Source organism: Anabas testudineus, chromosome 21, assembly GCF_900324465.2.
Source record: "Anabas testudineus chromosome 21, fAnaTes1.2, whole genome shotgun sequence".
Classification (NCBI taxonomy): domain Eukaryota; kingdom Metazoa; phylum Chordata; class Actinopteri; order Anabantiformes; family Anabantidae; genus Anabas; species Anabas testudineus.
In genome coordinates, this window is record NC_046629.1 from 12146709 (window position 1) to 12172970 (window position 26262).

The 26262-nt window shown below is 40.4% G+C and overlaps 1 protein-coding gene across 1 annotated transcript; it reads right to left on the bottom strand.

The window, feature by feature from the left end:
- agps (alkylglycerone phosphate synthase) lies at nucleotides 1-25469 on the bottom strand. The gene is made up of 20 exons (XM_026375845.1): nucleotides 25244-25469; nucleotides 22053-22142; nucleotides 20794-20884; nucleotides 20575-20695; nucleotides 20398-20472; nucleotides 19142-19213; nucleotides 18594-18673; nucleotides 17361-17441; nucleotides 16089-16214; nucleotides 15846-15954; nucleotides 13334-13461; nucleotides 13092-13143; nucleotides 11512-11588; nucleotides 11308-11420; nucleotides 9815-9884; nucleotides 8924-8985; nucleotides 5698-5761; nucleotides 5432-5566; nucleotides 5209-5266; nucleotides 1-1630 (listed from the first exon to the last, which is right to left on the bottom strand). The coding sequence occupies exons 1-20, from the start codon at nucleotides 25426-25428 to the stop codon at nucleotides 1509-1511; spliced, it is 1911 nt and encodes a 636-aa protein (XP_026231630.1). The 5' UTR covers nucleotides 25429-25469; the 3' UTR covers nucleotides 1-1508.
- Nucleotides 25470-26262: the final 793 nt, after the last annotated feature.

Sequence of the window (26262 nt, forward strand, 5' to 3'; positions counted from 1 at the left end):
GAGATTTTAGTTTAATTTATTGCACAAACAGCGTTGACAAAATGTACTTGGATGTTACAACAGCGTTAAGAGAAAACAAACAGTACATCCATAATATTCGAAAGCTCTCACACGTTTGACACTGGTTCAATGTCCAGGTCCAAAATGAGTCAACTTTATTTGGAAAAAACATTATGAATTGCAAAGATGGGGTGGTCCGGGAAAATGTGAAGCACAGAACAGAAGGAAAGAAAAACAAATAAAAGGGCGAGATTCCTCAGCAAGCAGCTCTCATTAAGCTCAACTTCACTTGTTGCTTAAGGTCTGGTGTAACATTACTCTAACGTCGCGCTATCTGTTCCGCAAACCTTTTACCTTTTACACAATACAGATACACCAATGAGGAATTTCTAGGAAACATCAATTATTTGCAGCACAAATAACTCAATGCATCGTCTTTAACATAGGAAACAAGATGTAAATGAGTTTAATATGTAACAATCTCATAATTCAGTATCAACATTTTACAACTCTTTTGCATATGCTGATTAAAAGTCTAGATTAGCTGTGCATGACGTTACTGAATTTGTGTGAAGGTGGTGGTCACACGTAAGCCAACCAGATGTTTACTGTGTGTTTGCATGGTGTGTTGAGTCTTTGGTACAACGTGAGCACCGGGATCCAGAGGCTTTAAGTTCCAAACACGGTCACACAGAAGCATGGTCAGAAAAAACGCGATGGCTTTTTTTTTTTTTTCCCTTTCTTATCACTGCTACTTCACTTTCTCAGTAACAAACCATGCAAGGTAACCGCTTTTAGTACAAAAAAATAAACACACAAGGAATATCTCTCTTTATAGTCATACTGTACTTCAAAGGATTGGTAAAAGGGGTTCAGTCAAGTCTGTCAGCAGAGGCACACACACGCACACAGTCGAGAAAAACTGTCTTATGGCAATAGGTCAGTAACTAAAGGTGTGAGGCCATGAAATAGACAAAAAACTCAGAAAAACATGTTTAAGTCTGTTATGGAACAAAAGGGGCTGAAGGGGAAGGCAGACAAAGCTTTAGAAAGGCACAGAGCTTTAAAAAGGGTATTCATTTAGAACATACCACTAAGGAAGTGCCCCACACACACACACACACACACACAAGGAATTAAAAACAAATTTAAAGGTTAACCGTGTTGGCAAACGTATTCAGGAAACCGTTAAACAAGAGCAAATTTGACAAAAGTCATGGGGTTGTTGCATCTTATCAGCTTGCACTATGACCGTCGCTCCTTTAACAAGCTGAGGCCATGACAGTAAAAATGAGCTTCAACATCAATGATAATGATTGTTACAGCATGTTAAGTGCAACAAAAGGTAAATGCAATGGTTGGGTGAGTCAATGAATGGCACCGAAAGACACTTTTTTTTAATGAAAAATAACCTATGTTCATTTTAAATTCACATTTAGTATGTATTAGTTCAAAATGCGCACGATGCTTTTAGTAAACAGTGAATTTGAGATAAACAGGAGCTGAAGTTAGAGGAGGTTCCTGTTGCCGAAGATGTTATTGGGGTCCACGTAGTCCTTGACAGACTTGAGCATGCCCATGCCGACATTGGAGACGGTCTGGCTCATCCACTTCTTCCGAAGTTTCCCCACTGAATGACAGAGGAGAGAAATAAATAAATAAATAAACTCAAGGAAGAAGAAAATAGAGGAATCGGCATGGTTGATTGCTCAGCAGGCTGCTGAGAGCCAATCAATCTTGTGAGAGTGAGTGAATAAACAGAGGGTGATAAATGCTTTTATTCAGAGAGGAGAAATGTTTTGCATGGCATGATTTATGGAGCTCAGCAGACTATCAAACTCATTAGGCTCTGTGTGTTCCCAGAGGAGGGGCCGGCTGGCGGCTGTAGCAGGCCGTCCCCGGCTCCCTCACTCTTTGAGCCACCACTCCCCTCCAATTCCCTCCCTCCAGAGTCACCGGGGCGTTTTCTGTGTGCGTTTCTGTCTCATTGTGTACACGAGCGCACTCCTCCAGCTGACCTGCGAGGGTGTTGTGCTTGTTTGTCCCGAACGCCTCTGACACTGGCCTGATCACCAACGGGGTGCCAAAGCCAACCATGGAGCACCCCACAATGGTGATCTGTCAGCAGGACGTTGGCTCGCGGCCTCCTCTACTAAATCCCAACCTGAAGAGTGAGTGTGGCTGTGGCATGCAGCCTAGTGAGGGTGCCCATTGCTTCACCAGCTGTCCAGTCCGACACACTCCACATCGCCTGTACCCGACAGGTTCTTAGCGGAGAGTCTGGAGCCAGTGTGAGGTCTGGTGACTGTGGAGGACTGAAAAACCTCATCAGAGCCAAACTCCTGTTGGAAAACTTGATTTTTTTTCCCACAACCCAATAAAGCTGCTGAATCTTAAAACAAAGTGAGAACCCAGGCACAATCTGTATTTCGGTGGTGAACTTAATGAGCTTTTACATTTTTAGGGGGATGTAAGAAGGCTAGATTACCAAACAAGCTCAGCAGACAACCAGCCCAGTGCTCATAGAGTGCATATTCCTAAATCAAGTGCTATTTAATAAATTACAGCAATACAATATTACATGTACTAATTAATAATACAATGATGAAAACAAGGGTAAGTTGCTATCCTTAATCAAACTGTGGACGTTGCAATTACACAGCATCCACATTTGAACACTGGGTTACAATAACTCCCCTGCAGCGTTTGTAGTTTAAAAACTCTATCAGGAGACTTAAAATGGTCTAAAATAAGTCAAAGGGGTTCAATCTAATGACCTAATGGTTACATTATAAAACAAATTAAAATCAATACAGTGACTAACAGTCATGTCTGAATTTAACTTTAAATATATCAGAGCTGCATGAACATTAACTTTTGGAGGTCACGTCAGCTTGAGAAAAAACACTCTATATCAATACTTCAAAACGATATTCAAAAGATAAATTTGAGAATAGGTCAACCTGGAGCAGGTGCTGCTCGCTGGGTAAACACTTCTAACCATCAGTGTAATCGCTAGAGATTAGATACAGGGACCTGAAAATAGGAAGGTGTGTGATGACTGTTCACACACCTTCTCCTCCCTCTCTCCCTGCATCAGTAGCAGGGAGCTTCTGCGTTAATAGGACATGTGGAGGGAAAGTAGTGCCCCAACACATTAGAGTGCCCCGCTATCAGAGTCCAGCCAGTAAAAGCCAGATGGGGATCAGCTCTCAGGCTAGTGAGGCCTGTCTCCTGACAAAACAGGGCAGACAGCGGGGTCACCAGAGACCCTGATTCCACACAAACTTCCAGATGGTGACAGAGGGACCAATCAGCTGCTACACAATAACTAAGAAAGTACCCTGCTCTCTACCACCACCTCCTCCTCCTCCTCCTCTAGTCCACCGCCTTGTTCCACCTCCATCACTCCCTCCTCTCAGGAAAAGGAGAGAAAACAGAAGGTGCCGGGACTGCATCATTGCCTCCATCACTGTGATAATTTACACATCTATCTTGTCATATTCTCTCTTTTTTGCTTGCTATTGCAATCAATCTCAGCGGGCTTGGTCTGTGCAGCTGAGACATGCAAAGAGGTGCAGGTACTTATTTTAAATGACAGATATATTTTTTTTAAAGGTGCCACATTTCTCTTTGCCTGGGGAAGTGCAGGGTGAAGACAGGCACAAGGGGAACTTCACGAAATCGGGTCACTTTTTCTAATTCCCAAGTGCAGTGACCTGTGTGGAGGTGGTGTTGGCAGAGTCAGTGAGATGGAAGCTCTGCAAAGTCACGTGGGGAGTTGAAGATGGCAGACGCCCTGGGGTGGCCCTCCTACAGAAGACATTGTAGAGGCAGAGATGAGCTTCAACTGCTTGACACACTGCTATCACTCTCACTGGGTTTCTCTGACAAATAGGGGTCAGACCATGAGAGCCGGGCTAAAGCAGCAGCCCTGTGTTTTTGTGATAGGGCTGAGGCACAGTATTGGCTGAGGAGCCACAGTGCAGGGCTGATAGATGGATGACCGTCCCAGTGATAGATGTTCAGCAACTCTTCAACACTGCAATACTGGTGACCTCGTTACAGGGGATGTTTCTCAGTGTTCTGGCTTCCAGAAGCAGCGAATAATCATACGTTGGTTTTACCTTGTGTGATAAATCTGAAGGTACAAATCACCATAATTCTTGTTTTGGAAAGAAGTTGATACACGGCGGCGTTTGCTGAGTATTACATTCTGCAGTGAAACAGGCAGAGTGCTCTACACACCCAGATTCCCTAACCTATGCCCACGCAGCACAGCGCTGACCTGCTGTAAACACAGGGCCACAAAAATGTGTATTTCCTTTAGTGCCCTCCCACCTCCCCATCCTTGACTACATCTGTTTTGTTTGATACACAAAACCCAGTAAAACTAGTTCCATTTGTCAAGCGCTGATTGTGGGCAGACAAACCGGCCTGTCTGTGCCCAGATAGCGAGCCCCACTGTTATTAATCACAATTACAGAGTGGGCCTCGCACGCGGGAGCTACATCAATATCCCTTCCTCTCCCCACTGTCACCTCCCTGTGCTGCTCGGGGTGGCCAGGCCACCGTTTGGAGGTCAGCATACAGCCGGCGATAACAGCAGCATCATTTACCCCGGCCAGCCGCCTCCTTTTTATTAGCAATCTTTTAATTTTGAACCCGTCCCCGCCTTCAGGAAAAATTGTGATTTAATATCGCAGCTGATTCACTGCATACTGTTTTTGACAGGTGTGATGAATAGCCTGAAGTGATGTATGAAAACAGCGAGGCGGATGGCAATATAGATAAGGCAGCCATTTTGGTTAGCCCTGATGGGGCCCAGAGAGTTGTTTCACCACCCTCCTCTGCTCACGTTTCATTTGGTCAACAACAAATAGCCGAGTCAGCGCCATTCATTTGAGCTGCGGAAACATATTCGGGACATGTGAAGGAAGCAATGAAAGATTTCAGACCAAATGCACATTTACAGCACTACTGGCTGCTGCTCGCTAGCGTGGAAGAGCAGAGTGGGAAAACTCGCCCTGCTGTCACTGCCACTCAGAACAACATTGTTTCATAAATTATAATTTAGAAGGTGCAAATATGAGTTCTCATTTCATATAACTGTCATCCATTTCAGGATGCTGCTCATAAATTATGTGCTTGTCTTCAGCATGGTACCATGTTTACTGATACTTTTGTGTGAAATTGTGATTTTAGTACCTCCATGGTGATGTGACAAGCTCCCTCCGTTGGCAAGGATCTCTTCTCTAGCTGCATGCTGAGAAAAAATAAAACCACATTCGATCATATTATATAATACTGTATTTTGACATTCACTCTGTGGGGTGCTGGAGAGTAAACTCTTCCTCCCATCAGATGTGATCACAATCTATGCAAACAATGGAACATTCAATAATGTTGATAAAGATGAAACTGGACCTACCTCCACTTCATCATACACATGTATTGGATCGCTGAGTCCTTTGTAGTTGAAGGCAAAGTAAAAGTAGACACAGGCGCCAACATCGTACGTCTGAGTTACTCTGTACAAACAAATATAAGCAAGAAGAAAAAAAAACTAATTTCCATGAATCCAAAGGGCTTAACTTTCACTTAATAAATGCATGCCTCTGCTTTCGCCAGTGAACCCCTGTCCTCAATTCCAATTATTATTCCTACAAACTTAAAGAAGTGTTAAAGCACTGCTACCTTAAAGATCCCAATATCATCAGACAATAAATAGTATTCAAAGGCCTTCACTGAATCATCTGTTCTGCCGGTAACAGGACGAGTCAATGGATACTTGGATTTGAATGTGGGAAAGAAAATTGATAAGTTTGTTGATTTACACAGAATAATATATACTGTTTATGTCACCACTTCTAAATGAAATGTAAAAACCTTTGTTGATAATAAAATGCTTTTTCATTTTGCATGTTCTCTCTCTGCCCATGTTCCCTGTGGAGAAGCAGGATGCAGAGCCCTTGTTCATTTGACATGGCCCATCACCTGGCACACTGACTGTTCTAGAGGTTAAATGGACAAATCCATCATGTGACAGACTGCAGCCGGGAAATGAATGGCTGTAGCATAATCAGGCTGAGGCCTAATCTGTCTGCAATCAGTGAGCAGCAGCCTGGTGCTCCTCAACCGGCTAGCAGTATGTCGGTCAGCTTGTCCATCCGTCTGTCTGCGTGGCTCATGCTAACTCACTAGGGGTCAGAGGCAAAATTGGTTATGCAACCTCAATACCTTTTTAGCACAGAACAAAATATCTTATGTCAGTAGTCGTCAAGTACCTAACGGTGGTAATGAATGGTCAGATTCATTGTGTGTGTGTGTGTACTTTTCTCACAAATCTGTCATTTTAGCAATACTTGTCTCAGCTGTTTGTGCTTGGACAACATGATAACCTGGACGTCTACTTTTGACCTTTTAAGGATACTGATCTTCAGGGTGCACAAATGGTCTTGGGAATAAGTGCGACAGAAACTATTGAAGTCAATAAGTTTCCTTTTAGGGTACTTGTTGGAGAACTTGGGCATTTTTGCTAAATGAAAAAAGGTTTTAAGGAGCTGAAACAATATTACAGCTGTAATGATCAATTTTAGCTTCTCAAACGTGATGATGTGCTTTTGTTTCTCTTTTTTTATCATTTTAAAGTGAAAATCTTTGAGTTTTGGACCAGTGGTCTGACAAAATTAGCAATTTGAAGAAGTTACTTTGGCTCGTAGAACTGGTATAGGCTGGAAGGATATTATTATTGTGATACTGAGACTAAATGCTGGTTTAATTGTCGACTGAAGAAGCCCCTTAAATGCCATCAGATGTGATTCAACATGATCTTGCTTAAATTAAGAAGAAAAATCTTAACCTTCCTCTTATGTTAGCTTTCTGTTACCATGCCTTATGCTAACGGGTCGGTTTTGACCCGCATCTTAAATCAGCTATAAAATACACAAAAAACATTATTTATCATTCAAACATTTTTGGATCTCTTGGTTATATTGTTAGGCTTCCTCATCCATGAAATTATTAGTTTCAATGTTTTTGGTCTGGGCTTTTTTACCTTTTTTTTCAGTATACTCCTCAATTTCGATTTTTGAAAAATGGTAAAATGTACCTCAAAAAAATCACATTAATAAATAAAAGGTTGTTTTGTTACTTTACTATCATTGGGGGACATTACAACACATCTCTTTAATTATTTTTAAATTTAATTTTGTTTAATTAATTTATTTATTAATATTATTACCAATCGTAGCACTTATGGTGTTGGGGTCAGTTTCGACCCGTAGACATTAGCTTCAAGAAAAGGAGAAAAAATTAATTTTTTCTATCGCTTACAAAACTTAAATATAAATACAAAGGAAAAGCAGAACAAGTCAGAACAACAAATATAGATTTGCAAGCAAACAAACAAAAAACAAACAGACAAATCTAGTCTCTGTGTTTAGATGCATGTGTGGCAAAAAGTGTCACTCTTAGTGTGTTCTTTGCAAAGATATTTCTTGCAGTTTGTATACAGCACATTTGTCTTTTTGTCCTTACTATTTGGGCAGATCTGATACATTTTTCTTTTAGAATCAGGTGGCCTGAGTGGAATTGTATCTCTGGCTGATCTGGTTGGTGTTGATGCATGGCTAGCTGAGGATGACGATGAAGGTGCTTTTTGTGGTACTGATGTGGTGGACATAGTGATATCTGACCTAGGCTGCAGCATCTATCATGGGGGACCCTTTCCCTTCGCGCAGTGTGCGACTTGACAAGGGAGATTCCCAGCTCCTCAAGAAACATCCTCCCCCTGTTTTTTTTTTTTTTTTGTTGCATTCCACCTTTGGTGGATGTGGGTCCACAATACAAATGCATTATATGCAGACACGTCAAGGAGGTTGTAAAACACAACCGTTGGCCATCTCCTAATCCTGCACTGGCAAGTATAGGTGGCAGTCCGCTTGTCCAGGTTATCCACTCCTCCCTTTTTTTTTTTTTGTTATAGTCAAGAATAATTGCCGTTTTTTTGTCACTTCTTGCTGATACAGCTACATCTTTGCGAAAAAAAGAAAAGTTTGAGTCAGATAAAACAGAAGCAAAACTACTACCACCTAACTTTACTTTAAAAATTGTAATGTCACATTTTCATGAAATATTTTGAGGACGCAGTGCAAACTAGTTCCAATAAATAATATATTTTAAAATCTTGTTTAAAATAAATTAATTAGCAGTGTAACATTATTAAGATTCAGAAAAAGGCAAGAGGGCAGGGAAGAGGAGGAGGAGAAATTGACTAAAATGACGACCACTGTGGGAGAGGTTCCCACTTGTATGGAAATGGCTGCCAGTCCTAAACATGTGCAGCCATGTGTGGACTGTGGAGGATGGGGGGGAGGAGGATGTGTAATGAGCCAGGCACATATGCTCGCCTCAGCGCCTGATCTCTTGGTCTCTCCCGTCAGGCATGTTACACAACAAGGAGCTGTGTGTTCTCCTGTTTGCTGTGTGCATGAACAAAAAAACAAAACAAAAACAAGACAACAGAAAACAAAAACACAATGATGAATACATGTAGAAGCATGCAAACACACATGTGAATGTGAGATCAATCTGTGTCTCACATTACATTTTCCCACACAGAGCAGACACACTGAGCTCTGTGTGTGTGTGTGTGTGTGTGTGCATTTATCAGTAATGGCGGGTTTGTAGGCTGAGAGGGCAAAGCTTCCGCCAACGCAGAGCTGGTTAATGGGGGAAGAAGGCAGGCATGAAGGTGAATGTCAAAGACACAGGCAAAGAGGAATAAAAGAAAGGACAGCAGACAGGAGCAGGAGGAAGACAGAGGACTCTCTCGGGACTGTGTGTGTGGGTGGCGAGTAAAGAAAAATGTTAAGAGCTGATTTAACAGCAAAATGCCCACAGCTCACATTAGCGTATTTACCTGTCCCAAGGCACAGAGGTTTCAAAGGACTCCCCGATCACATAGTAGTCCATCCCCAAGTCCTGCTCAGAATACAATATTATTATTAGGCTGATAAGGGAATGTCATTTCACAACAAACACAAGAAACCGAAATAGTGAGAGAAATCAGGTTACACTGGTAATCAGATAACATGTTCACATGCATTATAGCTGCCTGGTACAGTAAAATTCAGACATAACAGCTGCTAATCAGGTTTCCCCACAACCTTATTTGGCACTAGGCTCAGTGATTTAAACTGTATTTGTGGTAGAAGACTATATGGTTCTGTTTTTGGTAGGTTTTTTGACACATTTTGATGTGAAGTGCAATGAGCTTTCCTTTACAGTGTGAATATATCAACATTTTACAAATTCTCTGAATGCATTTCTTTGAAATATGAAAATAGAAAAAAGTAATTTTAAATCCAAGTTGCTCTTTTCATGAAATTTCAGTTCACAGCTTAAATGTGCACGTCTGGTTTTCTCTCTTCTATGAGAGAGGAATGCTTTCAAGTCATTATTTGTGTAGAAAATGTGCCAGGTACAAAAGTAGGTTAGGTTTAGTAAGTTAGCTCAGTAAGTGATGAGCTGGAGTGTGTAGATTATCAGACAGGCGTCTGACACCAACGACCTACAACAGCTCTCCATTCTCACTCTGACTGCAGCCACTGTGCTCTCTTCATGGTGTAGACGCGTTGGTGTTAGAAACCCTGACATCATGTGTGACCAGATCAAATCAAAGACCTCCCGAGGTCACATTCTGCAGCCTCTCTGTGCTGCTCTCTATCCTATCTGCTGTCAGACTGTGTCCTCCCTACCCGCCCCACCTGCCTGTCAGCTCAGGCACAGAAAAGTCAGAGTAGTGACCCACCCGGAGGTAAGCGATGACGAAGGTCAACATGTAACCCCTCTGCCCATTGTCCTCTCCAGCTGCCAGGCCCCTGGAAGCAGATAACAGGGTTAATATTTAACAGCTCTTCTCTTTTAGCTTTGTTGGTCAGACCGCAACCCCTCACAACAACTGCCTGGGAGCCTGTCAATCCAACAATGTACAGATCAATGAAGCTGTGCACAGTGCGTTGCCACAGGTCAGCTACACATCCATCACCTACAGTGGGTAATCAGATTTTCATCTGTCACCCAAACTAATCAGGCCAAACTCATTAGAAAATCACTATATTGATTCTCACCCATCTTCTTGTTTCCCTAACGTAAGAAAATATTCCTCACAGAACCACACTAATCCATCACTGGCACTTGACCTGAAGGGTGATCACTATTTATTTATTTGAAATTATGCAATAAAGCAAAGGATGCTGCATTTTACTGACAAGTTTCTTATGATTTAATTGCTGTCTGGGATCAGGGCAGTGATCCAGCTACCTGCAGCTCTGGGCTCTTAGCCAAACAGTAACACTAACAGTAAAATATGAGCAATGCACATTGCCCAGAAATCAGGGACATGGCTCTGTGAGGGGCACTTAGGGTCCCTCATGAGTCCCTTATTTAAGCTGGTGTTTGCGATGAGCTAATGCACTCGGTCTAGTTTGCTACACAAGCTTGTGTTTTCAGATTTGTATGATAAAAAACTTTTGAAAAACTGTGTAGTTTACAGTAAAGGAAAACTGTTGTGCTGAGCTAAACAACTAAGAAAACAAAATAACAAACAATAATTGTAAATTAAATGATGGAGAACAGAATTTTTCTAATTTCTAATTATGTATTAGAATCAAGCTGTAAAAGAAAACAAGAAATGGTTAAACAATGAAGAGCAAATTATCCTTGTAAAATAAGATTTATATTCAAAATTACATTTTTGTGTAATTAAACACTGGAAAGATCTAACTGTAGGAAGAACAGAGGATATCAAACACTCATATGCATTAGTTTCTTCTGTTAGATAGTCATCTATAAATAACTGCCCCCTACCGAGGTTTCTCATTCATGCTTATTCTCAATCATCATAACCAGCTGAAGTCACAATTAACCCCTCTATGTTGAGGTTTTACAACAAGCTAAGGATACAAAATGATCATCCCTCTCAGTCTGACAGGCAAATAATTCCCACCAAATTCCTCACTGATCTATACCATGATCAGTATAAACTGTGAAGCACTCTCTGGCTGTGCAATCTCACTATGTGCCACACCTACTTTAACATAAAAGCTGGCCTGACATCCATAGGTGATCCATCAATCCAGAGTAAGTGGATGACCAAGTTGGAAATAACTGTGCTTTTTTTTCTCCATCTGTTTCGCTTCTCCTACTTAATGGCAAGTTTCCGGAATAAGGGCCTTAGACACCTACTCATCGAGTTTAAAAACCACAAGAAATAGCACTTAAATGTCAAAAACAACTACTTACCCAAATTTTGCAGCAATGTTATAAACTTGCTTTTCATGCTGCAGGACCTTCTCACGGTCTCCTTCGAACAGCAGGGTGGCCACACACAAGCGGTTGGGGTCGAACCCTTTGAACTGGTGATTAAAAATGCAGATTCGTTCTTCATGAAAAACCCACACATACAAATGGTGCTGTCAACTTGTATTTATTATTATTTTTTCTCACCTTCGTGATGTAGAATTTCTTCAACCCATCCAGAAAAGATGTGAAAATTGAAGATACTTGAGGCTTCAAGGCATGACCTGTGAAATTTTTAAATAAAAGTCGGCTTCATTTGTTCAAAGAAATAAGTCTGAAATACTGATAATTTTTTTTCTCCACACATTAGTCACACCCTGCTTTTGCTTGCATCCTAAAGCGCTCTGAGAGGGCAAGCGAGTCAGATTTATTTGGGGTTTCAAACAAAAAGAGGAAAAATAAATGGTAACATTTGAATAACTTTACAACTGGCCAGTGGCTGCCAGCGACAGCGACTATAAATCAGAGGGTTTCCGAAGGGAAGTGGGTTTGACACAGTGATATCCGTCTTCCTCACCCACACTTTTTGATTTATTCCTGATCAGACGCACAAAAGCGCCTGTGGACAAGCGAAAATGAGGGGCTGGGGCCAATGGGATGGTTATCAATCACAGCAGGGAAGTCACGGGTGATGTTGCAGAGACTTAACAGTTCATTTATTCCCCCAACCCCCCCATGCTCAAGTCTCTTCATCACTTAGTGTCCTAATTGTTTCTATTCCAAAATTTGATTGCAGGTCTTTAGGTCTCTCGAAGCCATCATATTTGTTAAATAAATACTCAACACCCAGAAAGAGAAAATTACACCTACACTGCGTGTGACATCACTTTTAACTCTCCTGAATGTGGTTTGGTTTGTTTTGTTGCAAAGCTGCTACTTACTGTACTACAACATCCTCATTTAGCATTTTGTGTATCAACACAGGCGTGGCTAAGTTGCACTTGTAGTTGCAATCTGAAAAAGACCTGTGAATATATCAACCCCTCTTACTCAACAGCCAACATGATTAAAAGTGAGGACAAGCCACTAATAAGCCCATGAAGGCATCACAGAGCCACGAGTTTTAGTTATTAGTGGAAAACCTGGTTGCTTCATCTTCCCTGCTTAATGCTAAGAAGTGCCTACTCTGTGAAAAGTGGATATACAGAGGAGATAATGAGATCCCTGGAGACTGGGGAACTTTACAGAGATCTCCAGCTATGCCAGATGCATTCCACTAGACCTTAAGAAACAACATCATAAAACTTCAACGTAACAACTACTTAATTTTGGCCAGGGTCATTTTTCATCTTGCTTCAATTCTTTGCTTGTGTGTGCGTGCAGCTATTCTGCTGGAGCAATAATAATCAATTTAACAATTCAGTGCTGTAGAAGGTAAAATCATTGCTTGCTGTGCCTTTGCCATTCATTGTTCCTCTCTCTCTAAGGTATACAGCACATCAATGAAACGCAAACCCAAATAGTGGAAAAATTCATGGCACAAGAAACAAATATCTACTCAAAGAAAAATATGATTCTTATTCTGCTGGTGGTTAAAGGCCAGCTACCGTATATGGCACATGTTGGAAATCAAAGGATAGACTAAAGGGAAAGAAGGCACTTCCAGAAAATAATAACCAGGTCAAATTCCTACGTGTTCACTGTGGGCACCTTAAAGAGGGTTTAAAGGAGTAATCTTCTCTGATGAGACATGATGAGTATTATACAATGCTCCTTACAATACTTACCAAACTTAAACTGTTCATTATCCATGAGTCGTATAGACGCGGGAGCACACCTCTGAAAAGCAAAAGTACATTATTTAGTGACAATCAAAATTGGTGTATTAAACTGAAGCGTATTAAATGTTTGCGATATGAGATCAAATCAGTTTTTAGTGTCAACACTTTGGGAGTTTTGGTTCATGTTGAGACAGGGAACATAAGCAGCCACAACGCACAAGATCTTTAGGAACAAATTATCATGTTACCTGTTTGGCAACCTCTCGCAGACAGGCAACTCCCTGCTCAAAATTGGGGAACACCACAGAGCCATATTTCTGATATTCCGGCATAGGACGAATTTTCACCGTTACCTCAGTAACCACACCCAGAGTTCCTGTGGAACACAGCAAGACATTCTCTGTAGAGCTAAACATTTTACACGATACTTGTACATGTCCCAAGGGCCCTTTGAGTGACCTTCATCTCACATTTCACCTTGAAGATCTGGTTGTTTTTTTTTACTGCACACTAGGGGACAACCAAGATTTATCAGCTTAAAAGCATGAAGAAATAAAGCAGAACTCAATCAAAGGCAGAGAGTCACCCCATATACAGGTACAAGGGAACCTCTGACCCTGAAAACTATCAGCTGTTAGCTACTGCTGCAGGGGGTTTAAACACTGTGACAATATATAGACATTTTTCTGACTTTTATTGAAAAACAAACAAACAACAACAAAAACAAGATTGTTCACTTAAATATGCAGTTACTTATTATCCACCAGTTATGCTGGAAAATATGAGCGATGCTAGCAGAAACTTTGGGCAATAAAGAACCATTTCTCACTTTTATTGAAGTTCCCCTTCTGGCAGTGTTTGTTTTGTCTTGAAAAGTTAATATATATTAAATCTAAATACTTTCACTGCGTGTATCTGCAACCAGTTATTTCAGCTGAACATCTGGCCGCAAACCGCTAAAGACACGCCAATATCCACTGTTGTACTATTTCAATTTTTACAAGAGCATGAGCACTTGGTGGACACACATTATTTCTAGCTGTCTGAGTCTCAGTATTACATGTCTCCAACACATTATAAGCAATTTTCATATTTTCAATGCGTATGCTGGTCTCACCTTATCAAATGAATATGCAGCTTTCTCTGTTGTATTTGTTATATCACTGTTTAATTGTTACAGTAATTCACGTTTGTGAGTTTTAATCACTAAACTAAACCCATCTCTTTCCCACCAGCTTGAATGTTTTCAATGACGTCCATTTAGAAATGCATTTGCTTGAGAATGTATCTGGTCCATTAGGAGGTTCCCCAGCCTGTTATTGCTGGTAATGAGCCCCCTAACATGACACTACACACACTACATGCCACACGCTGCTCCCTAGTGGCCCAGTGGAAAACATGTGACTCCATTAGGAGGGAGCGAGGTAGGAGGAGTCAGACAAGCAGAGAAAGAGTGAGGAGGGTGGGGGAGCGAGCAATAAGGAGAGGTAGCAAGAACAGCAAAATTTGAAAAACTGCAACTGTGAAGCAGTGAAATGCTGGAGATTTTTACTGTGACTAAACCTATTAAACCAACTAAAAACTGACATTGTACATTAGTTTACAAATTTATATTGTCCTCAGCTGAGAGGTGATTGAGAGTTAAAGGGATTATCTTTGATTATTCCAACCATTCCTTACAACAGTTGATGCAGGGGGAAGATAAAACCTCAGGTTTAACATTAATTTCTAATAAAATGGATGCATTCTACTTAACATGCAGAGCATAGTTGAGGAGTTGAGCGTAATGCTTTTGTTGTTGTGTTCTCCTGTCAGACTGAGGATGGGGTTTCTGGGGTGAGGAGGTAGATAATTTTAATGAGACTGTGCAGTAGTGTGACCTCTTAGTTCCAGGGTTAGGCCTCCCAGAAAACATGTATACTCAGAGACGTGTGGTCCTGTCCCATCTCTGCCTCCGCAGGAGCAAGCTTAAATATTTGTTTTACTCCATATACTTCTACATAACTGCAATATAACACATTACTGTAAACATTTTTAACTTGCTGTAATGTATAATATAAACGCATAAATGGGGACATTTGTGAAGAGTATAATTTTAATTTTACATGTCCCACAAATGTGAAGACGGAAGCTACAGGGACGGGAAACTACATTAACTCATTTAACCCAAGGAACTTAGCCACACCCCACTGTGGCCAGTTTACACATGTCTATGTTGCTCTGATCCAAGGAGTTTAGAATAAACTAGCAAATAGTTTAAAGTAAATACATCAAATAAAACGTATTTGATTTTTATCTTAAACACATACAGCTATTTTCTTGGTATTGAAATGAGTTCTAATGAGTACAAATGGAGACCTCTGCTGTGATCCCAGCATAGTCAGGGAGCAGATTGCTGAGCTTTGTAGGGCAAATATAAAGTTTGCATCCACAGCTGTTTAACATGCCAATGCCAAGAGTCTCTGAACCTTCTCATTATGTAGGGGGAACCTGGCATATGGCAGTACTCTCTGTGGACATTCACAAGGACAGGGCACCACAGATGGGGTGCAGAGGACACTTGCTGGTTCCTAACTAAAACACCCCCAGACTGCTTTTTCACCAGAGCTGGTTAATGTGTAGGAAGGCTGCAGTACATGAGAACTGTCCTGATGTCGCTGTGTTATCACAAAGACTTGCAGAGAAACCCACATTAGCACACAACCTTACACGTGCCAACATGTCATGTTGTACTGAAAGCACATGAGAAAAGGAGCAAACCTTCTGAGCCCATGATGAAGTGGTGAATGTCTGGCCCTGTGGACATGCGTGGGCACTGACAGCTCTTTTCAATCACACCTTGTGGGGTCACCATCTTTACGTGGACAACCTATTGAGTCAGGAAAGAGTGAGGTCACAAACAAATATATTAAAAAAGCAGTAGTAGGCTTTTCTTTCAAAGATTTATTAATGTTCATCAGTGAGGTACTTTTACAAAAGTAAAAGTCCGAGTAAGCAACTTACCAGGTCCTCAATGTTACCGTAGATGTTCTTCTTCATGCCTGATGCTCTAGTTGCGACCCAGCCTCCAAGCGAGCTGAACTCCATGGAGTCAGGTTCATGTCCTGTACAGTAGCCACTCTCATTAAGCTTAAAAAAAAAAAAAAACAAAAACAGACATTTGCTTTTGCAATTAAAACTGAGTGAGACATGTTTGGAAGCCATAAGAATTTTTAATAGCAACCAAAAGAATAATCAAGCAAAGGGAAAAAATTGCAGCTGTTTAATTTCATTTCTTTTATTATGCTAAAACTCTGGTTATAGGCACTGTCAACTTTTACAAGAGCCTAAAATAACCAAGTAGAAAAACCACAAGAATACTACAAAGTGATACTTTGTTACTGTCAAATGTTACTGCTTGACTGGAGTCTGGTTTCAAGTGAACACTTACATCTGCACCCCTCCAAATGACAGATTTAGGGATTTTTATTTTTATTTTAGCAAAAGTAGGATAACAGAAATGCACTTCTGCATGCAAAACTGAGTGTTTTACAGGATCACTGCATTCAGCTTCCACAACCCCAGCAACTTTGTAAAATAAGGCCTCTTCATTTCTTGCCATGTAGTTATACCAATGTGTCAGTGCACTTTTGGGATTGCTCTTTAATGTCACACAAAAATGATAATTTGAGCAACACAGTAACCTTCATGAGATGCATTATATCTCAGGGGTCAACGGAAACCATCATATTCTCCTCAAGGCAGTCCAACCCCTAAGAGATTGCATTTGTAGTCACATTTAATAGTACTAATACTAATAATAATCAGAATAAGAATAAGAATAATGATGAAAACAACATCCCCCACCAGAGACAGAAGATGGGGGCAAAGTCAAGCCTTGTTTTATCACAGCATTTCCCTGGAAGGCAGTTTATAATGCAGATCCATCTGCTCTATCAAAATAGCCAAGTCTAAATGCAGAGGTGGAGTCTACTTTAAATGCAGCTCACGCATTCCTCTACATCAAACGCCCGCTCCTTCTCCATTTTTCTGAATTAGCTTGATGGTGCCATCTGCTCATGACCGCTGCTTCACTCTCTAATCTCTCCCCTTCAGCACTCTGCTCCTGTCTCATACTCCTTCCTAAACCCTGTGATATCCCCTGAGCAAAGAGTAGCAAGGTGACTGAGCATGAGCAACCTGCATGTAAATGGTCGCACAGCTTGACTGTTTCCACATTTTACAACAATGTAAGCTCTTTTAGTGGATGAATGTGGATGGATGAGCGGTACTTACCAATCTCTCCAAATCCTGTCCGACGATGCCAGCTTCCACATGGGCAGTTAAATTTTTCTCGTCAATCCACAGAATGCGGTTCTGCGGTAAAAAAAATAGAAAAGAAAAAGAAAAAAAAAGGAAAGAGTGAAGAGGCCATAAACCCTGTAGAAATGTTTTATATTCTACATTATAAAAGAAATCTCTAATGTTGTTTGTTTCTTTGTATAAAATAAAAAACAACTTCCTTCCAACTTCCGTAGGCTTTGAGGTCTTAATACATTGTTGTGTATCACCAAGTCTGTCATCTCAAATCTAAATCTGTCCTCATGTATTCTGTTTTTCTTAAAATATCTCAGGCTCAGGCATAAACACTGCCCTCAACAATCCCCTGGCAGCTTGCTTACAATACTGGAAGTTCTGCACTACCATGTCCTTCTATCCTGACGGTCACATGTCTGAGGATAAATGTGTGCAGAGGCGCTGTGGGATGACAAGACGAGAGTCAGTTTCTCAAGGTTAAACTCGATTTACCATCCAATTCTAAATATATGCCTCTTATTTGGGCTGCTGGGAACATGGCCTACCGCTACCTGCAGGAGGTTATTTCACACCTGCCATCAATTACTCTCCAGAGGTAATAAACTTTATGTTCCTACCATGCTGCTCCTTTCATGTGCTTCCATTGGAGCCACGTCACCTCTGACCTCTGACACTACACACTGGTCACTGGTGACTGGCAGGCTATCTGCATTCAGAAAGTTTGTATCTCACCTCTATGTGAACCTGGATCAAAGGACTATACTGTACTGGTTAACATTACTATTAAAGTTATGACCAAAAATCATACCTTTGTCCCCACTGCAGATTACACACATGTTCATTCTATGAATGCAACTAATGATCATTTTCATTATGCACTTACTTAAGTTACAATTTAATATAACTAAACCAATGCCCAAATCCTCCCAGTAGAACAGCACAAACAGAAAATTTAGATTTTAGTTGATATATAACACATAGATCAATACATTTTGATACACAATAATATTAACATAACAGAGAGCAGAACTTATACCCAGAGAGCAATGTGATTTTTGGTAACGACAAAGGCCAATTATTTATGGGCAATTTATAATTTTAATGTTAGTACAACAGTGTCTTAGACATAGAAACTGGACATTTTAAATTTAGTGTTTAATAAACTGTATCAGACTGCATTTGATAAGTTTCAGTTATTCAGCATTTACGTACCATCTGTGATGTATCCAAAGAGACAATAGAGCGAGTTTCTTCTGGTGGGCACTCCAGGGCACTAGATACACTCGTCCCTCCTGAGAGAGAGAGAAAAAAAAAAAAACAGTAACAAGAAGAGTTACAAAAGAAGAGCTTTCTAATGAGGCATGTGAATGTACTGCACAGTTTTCTGGATTTGTGTTGTTAAAGCAAATGCACTCACAAAGCTGCCTGGTGTGTCCTCCACCAGCATAAACTCAGTATATAAATTTATGAGTATCACACCTCAATTCTTACTCTGTACACACTGAAACACGTCTGTAGCTTTTAGCATTGAAAAAGCAAATAGGTCAAGCTAAACACAGTTTTAGGAGTCTTTAGGATTTAATTGCATAAACATGTGACTGATGTTTATTAGTTGTATAAAGGTTTACCATGAGAGTGCAGTACAAAACACAGACTGCAAGACATGGAATTCTGCACAGTATATTGCACTGTCAGCAGTGGATTCTTACCGGTTACATTTAATGTTAATCTTAATGGGATGGGAATTTTTCACAACCTACCTCCGTATGGTATCAAACAAACATTATGTTTGCATGCCAGTTCTACGATTTTCACTACATCATTGTGGCAGCCTGCAAAGAGACAGATTATTTTAAAAATTACAGGTCACCATAAGGGATAACAAGAATGGACACATTGCAAAGCAAATAAAACATGACACTATCTGTACATAAGACAATACTATGCACTGAGCAATTAGAGCAGAGGGAGCTGCCGAGAGTTTTGATTGGGCTAATGGTTGTAATTCGCCTGGGGCTTTCCTAAGGCGGAGTCAGACTGCATGAAGCCATGCTCTGTGGGGTGGGACCTTGCTGGATCAATATAAATGTGCTTTAACCAATCACAGAGCCCACATGCCTTCACACAGGATTGGTGAGTGAGTGGGAAGAGTAGCAATTCCCACCTACATGCATGTGCTTGACTGGCCTCAAGTGCTTTTAGAGGCACTGCTTTCTAGTGCATTTTGTCATTTAATTAAACACACAGCTTCAGCCTACAGATTACAGTGAAGCTAACTGAAACCCCACTTAAAATACACAGCTTGTCTTGGTGGGACTACTGAGGAATGTGAATTACAAGTCAACACAACATTATTAGACACAGCAACAAGAAAACTGGAACCCTTTGGAATTGTGTGGTTTTCTGCATCAACTGGTGATAAAGATTAGACAATTATTATGTGCTTAAGCTAATGACACATGAGCAATTATCTTATTTTATGTATTTATTGAACACACCCTTTCGACATGTACAGCATTTGAGGAAAAAAGGAAGAGATCATTTGATTTAACAACTGGATGAACTGCCGTTGACAGTAATACGTCAACATTTGGCTTCTAGCAGCTGAGCATTAGGAGCATCAACAATCCTTCCTTACAAAATAGTTTCTGTTCAGTCTTATATTTAGGATATCTGGTGTGATTTGCTCTCGAGGTCCACATTTACTTGTTTTTTCAAGTTTCAATCAATGGTCAACCATCATATGCATGATAAAGTAGTGACAACAATAAACACAATTCATGGATGTTCTGGGTTGGATCAAATCATGGACTACTGGGCGTCAACCATCCTCCCCCTGAAGCTTTTTATTAAGCTTCAGCTCATACATATTAACATCCCCGCCTCTGCAGAGATTAACCCTTTAAATCACCTAAGCCAGTAGGGGGATCAGCGATGCCACATGGGAGAAGAAAAACAGACTAGTATCAAAATAAAAAAAAAAACAAAACAAAACATAACAAACAAAAATACTCACTTGGCCATACCACCATATCTGGAACACGGCCAAATTTTCCTTCTCGCAGAGCAAAAATCTCATGTAAGCAATGTCCTGGGAGGAAGGTCAACAGGAAGTTTATAATAACCATCAGTATAATTAAAAAGAATAATAATTCAGTTTTACATTTACAGATATCAATAAGGTGTTTCTTACCATGAGCGCGAAACACTCGGTCCTCTGCATCATGGGAGAAGGGAATACCTGTGGATTTTAGTTCGTCCACGAAGGCATCATTGAGTGTGGGAGGTTGGACAGCGCTGCTATTCAGAATGGGCTGGGACAAAACAAGCCATTGTGGTTTTGTTTAACTGCTTTAAGTGCTGTGCATTTCCATTCACTGAAAAAACACACATAAACATGAATTGTACTCACTGTTGCTGGAATTTTATGCTGCAGACTGGCACCAAATGTGCTTTCCATCCAATCTTTCAGACCGGGGATGATCATACCACTCAATCTATACCTGGTTTGTGTAAAAGAAAACAGATGGTGTGAACAACAATTAGAAAAACAACTAAGCATTGTGTGTTTCCAGCAGTAGAACTGAAAATATGTTCATGCCTAACTGGGTTAATTCAGTTGGAAAGGCTGGCCTGTGCATGACAAGAATAGAGTTTGAGGTTTGAGTCCAGTGAGGTTATTAGGCAAGCAGAGCAACAGTAAGAGTGCTAGTCATGTGATCACCCTCACCACCCCTTGCATAAATGATCTGCTGGCACAGCCTGGACCAGCCCATCAGGGGACAGTGATACACAATTGTCCAGGAGACCATGGAACACAGTTTATAAGAAAAAAGCCTCTGTCACATTGAGTGTGAAGAAGGAGAACACTGTTACTTTCATTTAACTGTGCCCCAGCATTGGTTACTGTACAACGCCCAGGTAGTTTTTCAGTAACAAGAGCACAAAACCCATTGCTGTGCAACATCCTGCTCAGCTTGAATCATTACTCACAATACATCCTCAGGTACATTGTACCAGTTCTCTGTGTTTACAACATGGCAGACAAGGCAATCTAATTCAGATTCATAAATCATAACTAACAAGATTTACCTCTGCTCTCATCAGACGATAAAGGATAAAGATGCAGAAAAAGCTATTTTCTCTGTTATAAACTGAAAATATACTTAAGCTTTGTGTCTGGATGCCCTCTGACATTTAAACTAAAACTTTTGTTCCCTCAACAATCAGTGAATAACTGTGTCTCTAGGGAGTCACAACAATAATTACTAAGATAATATGTTCCATTGTTAATCAGACTGAAGGAGGTTTCTGTGAGTGAGCAACAAAGTTTGGGGAAGCTGAAAAATCACAACCAGTGACCTTCTCAGATGACAATGAACAGTTCAAATGCCAAACACCAGGTGGCAGTAGCACCACACTGCTGCAAGCATAGCAAGAAGGCAGCAAATGGATTTCAAAAGCTTGAGTTCACAGCATGGGTTGTGAAAATGATCAATGCATAACTCCAGCCTGAAGTCACACAACAAGCATGAACACTAAAGCTTAAAACAAAACTGTGCAAAAACAAGATTAGAGACTATGAATGAGGCCTCGTACCGTCTGATCCCTCTTAATCATCAGCAGCAGATAAACAGTTCACCCAACATGGTGATGTGAGTTATACTTTACCTTTTGCCAGTAAATTCAGCTTGGCCTTTCTTATTAAAGAGGAATCTTGAATCGCTGTATCCCCAGCCATTCCATTTCATAATCTCTTGCCTGCGGAAAGATAAATATTGGCACAGTTAACAATTTACACGCCTTACTGAAGTTAAGACATGACATGAAATGGAGGAAGTTACAAATCATTAAGGGAGATTCCTTGATCAATTCTTAATTTGAACCGCTGGGTTGTTAAAGTTTGGCATAAGCAATTTCACTAAGATAGAAATGTAAAACAAAAATAAAAAAACATCCTTTCTGATAATAAGGATAAGTAAAGGATACCCAAACTATAGAATTTAACTGGGAGGAAATGTCAGACTTTCCTTATATTATTTAGTTATTCACAACCTTTTGAATAATCTAAGGTGGGGCTGGATATCAGTTGGCAAATTTACAATATGGGAGGCTGCAGGCAGGCACACCTACTGTGCAATATTCCCTGGGAGCCTACAAATACATCCTGTGTAAAGGCTCACAAACACACCACTTGTTTACATGGTAATAGAGAAGCAGAAGCAACACAATCAAACAACATATCCATTAAGAGAGGAAACTACAGACAATGCTGTAAAACATTTCCCATCTAACACATTAAAATCACATGTACAATACCTAGCAGGCATTCTTATCCGGTAGTAGTTTGAATATTGCTCAGTTTTTAAGATTACGTTGAAATGTGAGCGCTGAACAAACAAGATTGAGATAACTAGTAAGCACAGACATCCACTTAATTAGCATTTCTTTTGTTCAGGACAGTTTAGTAACAGACACAAATACTAAATATTTCCCTACGAAATGTTTGAGCTTAAAAAAAAAAAACAAAAAACAGAAGATGTGAAGTATCTCAAACAAAAGCTATAAATGTTACTACTGTTAGGGGAGCTTTGTCTTTGCTGAAACACAGCACAGAGCTTGTGTGCCATGGTTAGATTCACTGCAGACAGAGACCGCTCCAACACCAGTCACTACATGACTGAGAGGCGGGGGGAGAGCAACACAATGGACTAAAAGCTATAACTAAGATTAATACTCGACAAAATGGAGTTTCCTATAAATTCTGAGCAGAAATGACAATGACATACTGAGTCATACTTTGATGATTTCTCACCACCACTGACATGCTGTCACAGCTGCTGGACATCCTGACTGAAAATGTATCAATAAAAGGGGGCATGTGTGTGGCAAGGTCAGGACGTACGGACTATTGTTACTAGCTGACCGAATTTCAGGCCATTAGCGAGGTTCTGTTTAAAGGAAAAACAGTAGCTCTTGATGAATTTGTTTTGATAAATGGTGCTTTTTCAAGCCGTCATGCGCCTGGCCTCAGACTCTGTCCACCATGGAAATTAGCTCACACCACATGTTGCTCTGCCTGAGGTTTCTATCTTTGTTAGACTTTTATGGCAGCAGAGTTTTTCCTCAATCTGAACCAATGTTCTAACAATAGCAAATAAAATGATGTTGCCAGATTATATTAACAAATCAACATATCCCTAAAATCACAGTGACAAAAAATACTCAATATTTCCTAAAGGTGAGATTTAATTCAAGGCAGGATTTTACAAAAGTTGACTGAGCATTTGAGTAATGTGTAACTAAAAATGCCAGGAAGTTGTGGGAAGGTCAGAATGAAGACGTCTCTATGATACGAACTGTAACAAATAGTTGGTATTTATTATTAGGTGTTGGTAGCTTGTTATGTTGAAATAAACAAAATGCAGAAGCTGATACCAAATTTGGATCTACGTGATTAGACTGGTCCTGTTCCTATAAGAAAAACATAACCATTTAAAGTCTTTCTCCACTTAAACATATATTTTGTTTATATTTAACTTCAGTGTGACACTGCAACGTTTATCTGGGCTCAACTTAAAAGATAAAACATTATTTTCTGACATCAAATATTTTGGAAGCTAATCCCAGTCTAAGAAGCAATTCAAAGAAGTGTGCCATGCAGGATTGCCACTTCCAGCAGGGACGGGAGGAGAAATAAGAAGTAGAAACCCTTTTGTTTTAAGCAGCTAAACTTTAAAAATGAAAGAAATATACATATTGAAAGAAATGTTTAATTTCCATATGAGATGCAATTTATGATTCAAAGTAGATTTATTTTAAATATCTTTATAACCTGGGGAATCTTTCTATAGTCTTACTTGTTCTATATAATTTTATTGTTATAGGCGACTATTACAATTCCGATGATCCTGTTAGACAAACCCATCACCAATTTAACTGCTCGTTGTTCTGTTACACTGTTCTTGAACAGTTTACATACTTCTTCTGTAAACCAAGTAAAGTGTGTCAAGTTCAGCATACCACTTGGGAAAAACAGACAGTGGCTCAACACATAATATTTTACCATATTATCAGTGTCATAATGACCAGAACACGGTGGATTTCACAAGGACAAATTCCCAAACTTAGGTGCTCATTTCCACTTAGCTGAAGTAGTTATTTCAGACTGACACTAGATGTCAGCACAGTGTGGTGGTGTTTTCTCCAAATGAAGTCAGCTGCCCATAGGTGGAAAGTCAGACCACCACTTGTCCTGTCCAATCAGATCAACAGAGGACACCGAAGTTTCAGTGTTGTTACACATTTGACCTGCTTTTTCTGAGCAGCCCCAGATCTTGAAATCCACTAAGGAGAACAAAGTAACTTGCATATACGACATGTAAACTATTAATGAGTGTTAAGGGCTACGACTACTTAAAGTGTCCCAACGAGTTTCTTGGGTGAAGCATTAGAAAATGCCCGAACATTAGCAAAACGTTAGCACTCCTGTTAGGCTTTGACAGCCTCACTGACACTGAAACACTGACACATGACAAGATAATTCATCTAGGATGAGCCACAGACAAAGCATGTTTGGGGAAGTCGACCACACCAACGTTAAACTGAGTGTAAACTTAGCCGCACCCACTGCCAGCAAATGAATGATGTCGGCTAACGTTAGCAGGCTAACTATAAACCTATTTAGCCGTGTTTCCCTACGTTGTTTACACTTTGAAGAAACATGGAAGTCGGTCTGTCAGTACGTGTCACTATACCGGTTCGTGTTTAGCTAGCTGTTATCTATGATAACTAGCAAAGCCACAGAGGAAGGACCCTTATCCGCCGCTCCATCACAGCCTTGCGGCGTCAGTTAACGTTACCTCCTCCTGGGCACCGTCCTCCCCTCACTGGAAGCATCTGGCTTGCCTCCCTGGGCTTTGCACTCCGCGGCTACAATGGTCGAGTCCCCGTCCACCGGCCTCTGTAAATGGCCGGCAATTCTCCTCAGTCTCTGCTGTGCAATACGCTGCCTGTCGGGGCTACCGCCGCTGCTGTTGGACGCCATGCTGCTTCCGTGTTTGTGAAAGGAGAGAGCGGATCCACGACGGCGGCTGTCAGAGGTCAGCGCTGGGGAGGTGCGCTGCGTTCCAGGCCCGTCGGAAATATCACAGTCAGCTCCAATGAATGACCCCAAATTGTGAAAATATTATAGCCAAGTTTACTTAATTTTATTAGTTCATAAAGCACATCAGTCCTGTTTTATATAGTGTTTTTTCTCCAAACTACAATGCAGCGTTTCATTCTAATTGAATAATTCCTAATAATTCCCTATTAATAATCGCCTTTTGACATACTGCAAAGTAATTGCTTGTTGGCTTTAATTGTATTATCTAACCACGTAACCATCTTAAATAAAGGTAAGGCAATCAGAAATGCCAAATATTTGCTGAATCTTACATTTCAAATAGGAACATTTAATGATTTTCTGTGGCTTACAGAATAGCAATTGTAATACAGTATGTTGGCATTAAGCACTGACATTATTGCACTTAACACACTAATAAAATAACAGAAAGCTGAGTGCTAAATAATAATGTTTATGTGTCTCTGAGCAAGTAGCCTATATATTTGGCGTGTATGGTTTTGGGTCATGGTAAAATTCTGCCAGTAATTATTGTGGGATTCATAATAAAGGAACGAGAAGCACCCGAACGCCCCATTTAACGTATTTCCCAGGATTCCTTGCAGCACAGGACGGATTGCAAATGCTTCAGTGGCTGCTGAGGCTGAAATTTACAGAAAGTGTGAACAGTTGTTCAGAGATAACAAAACGTATTTAGCCTTTCTCCTTGTACTCCTTGAGTAGAACAGGAAGTCATGTACTAAATAAACATTTTTA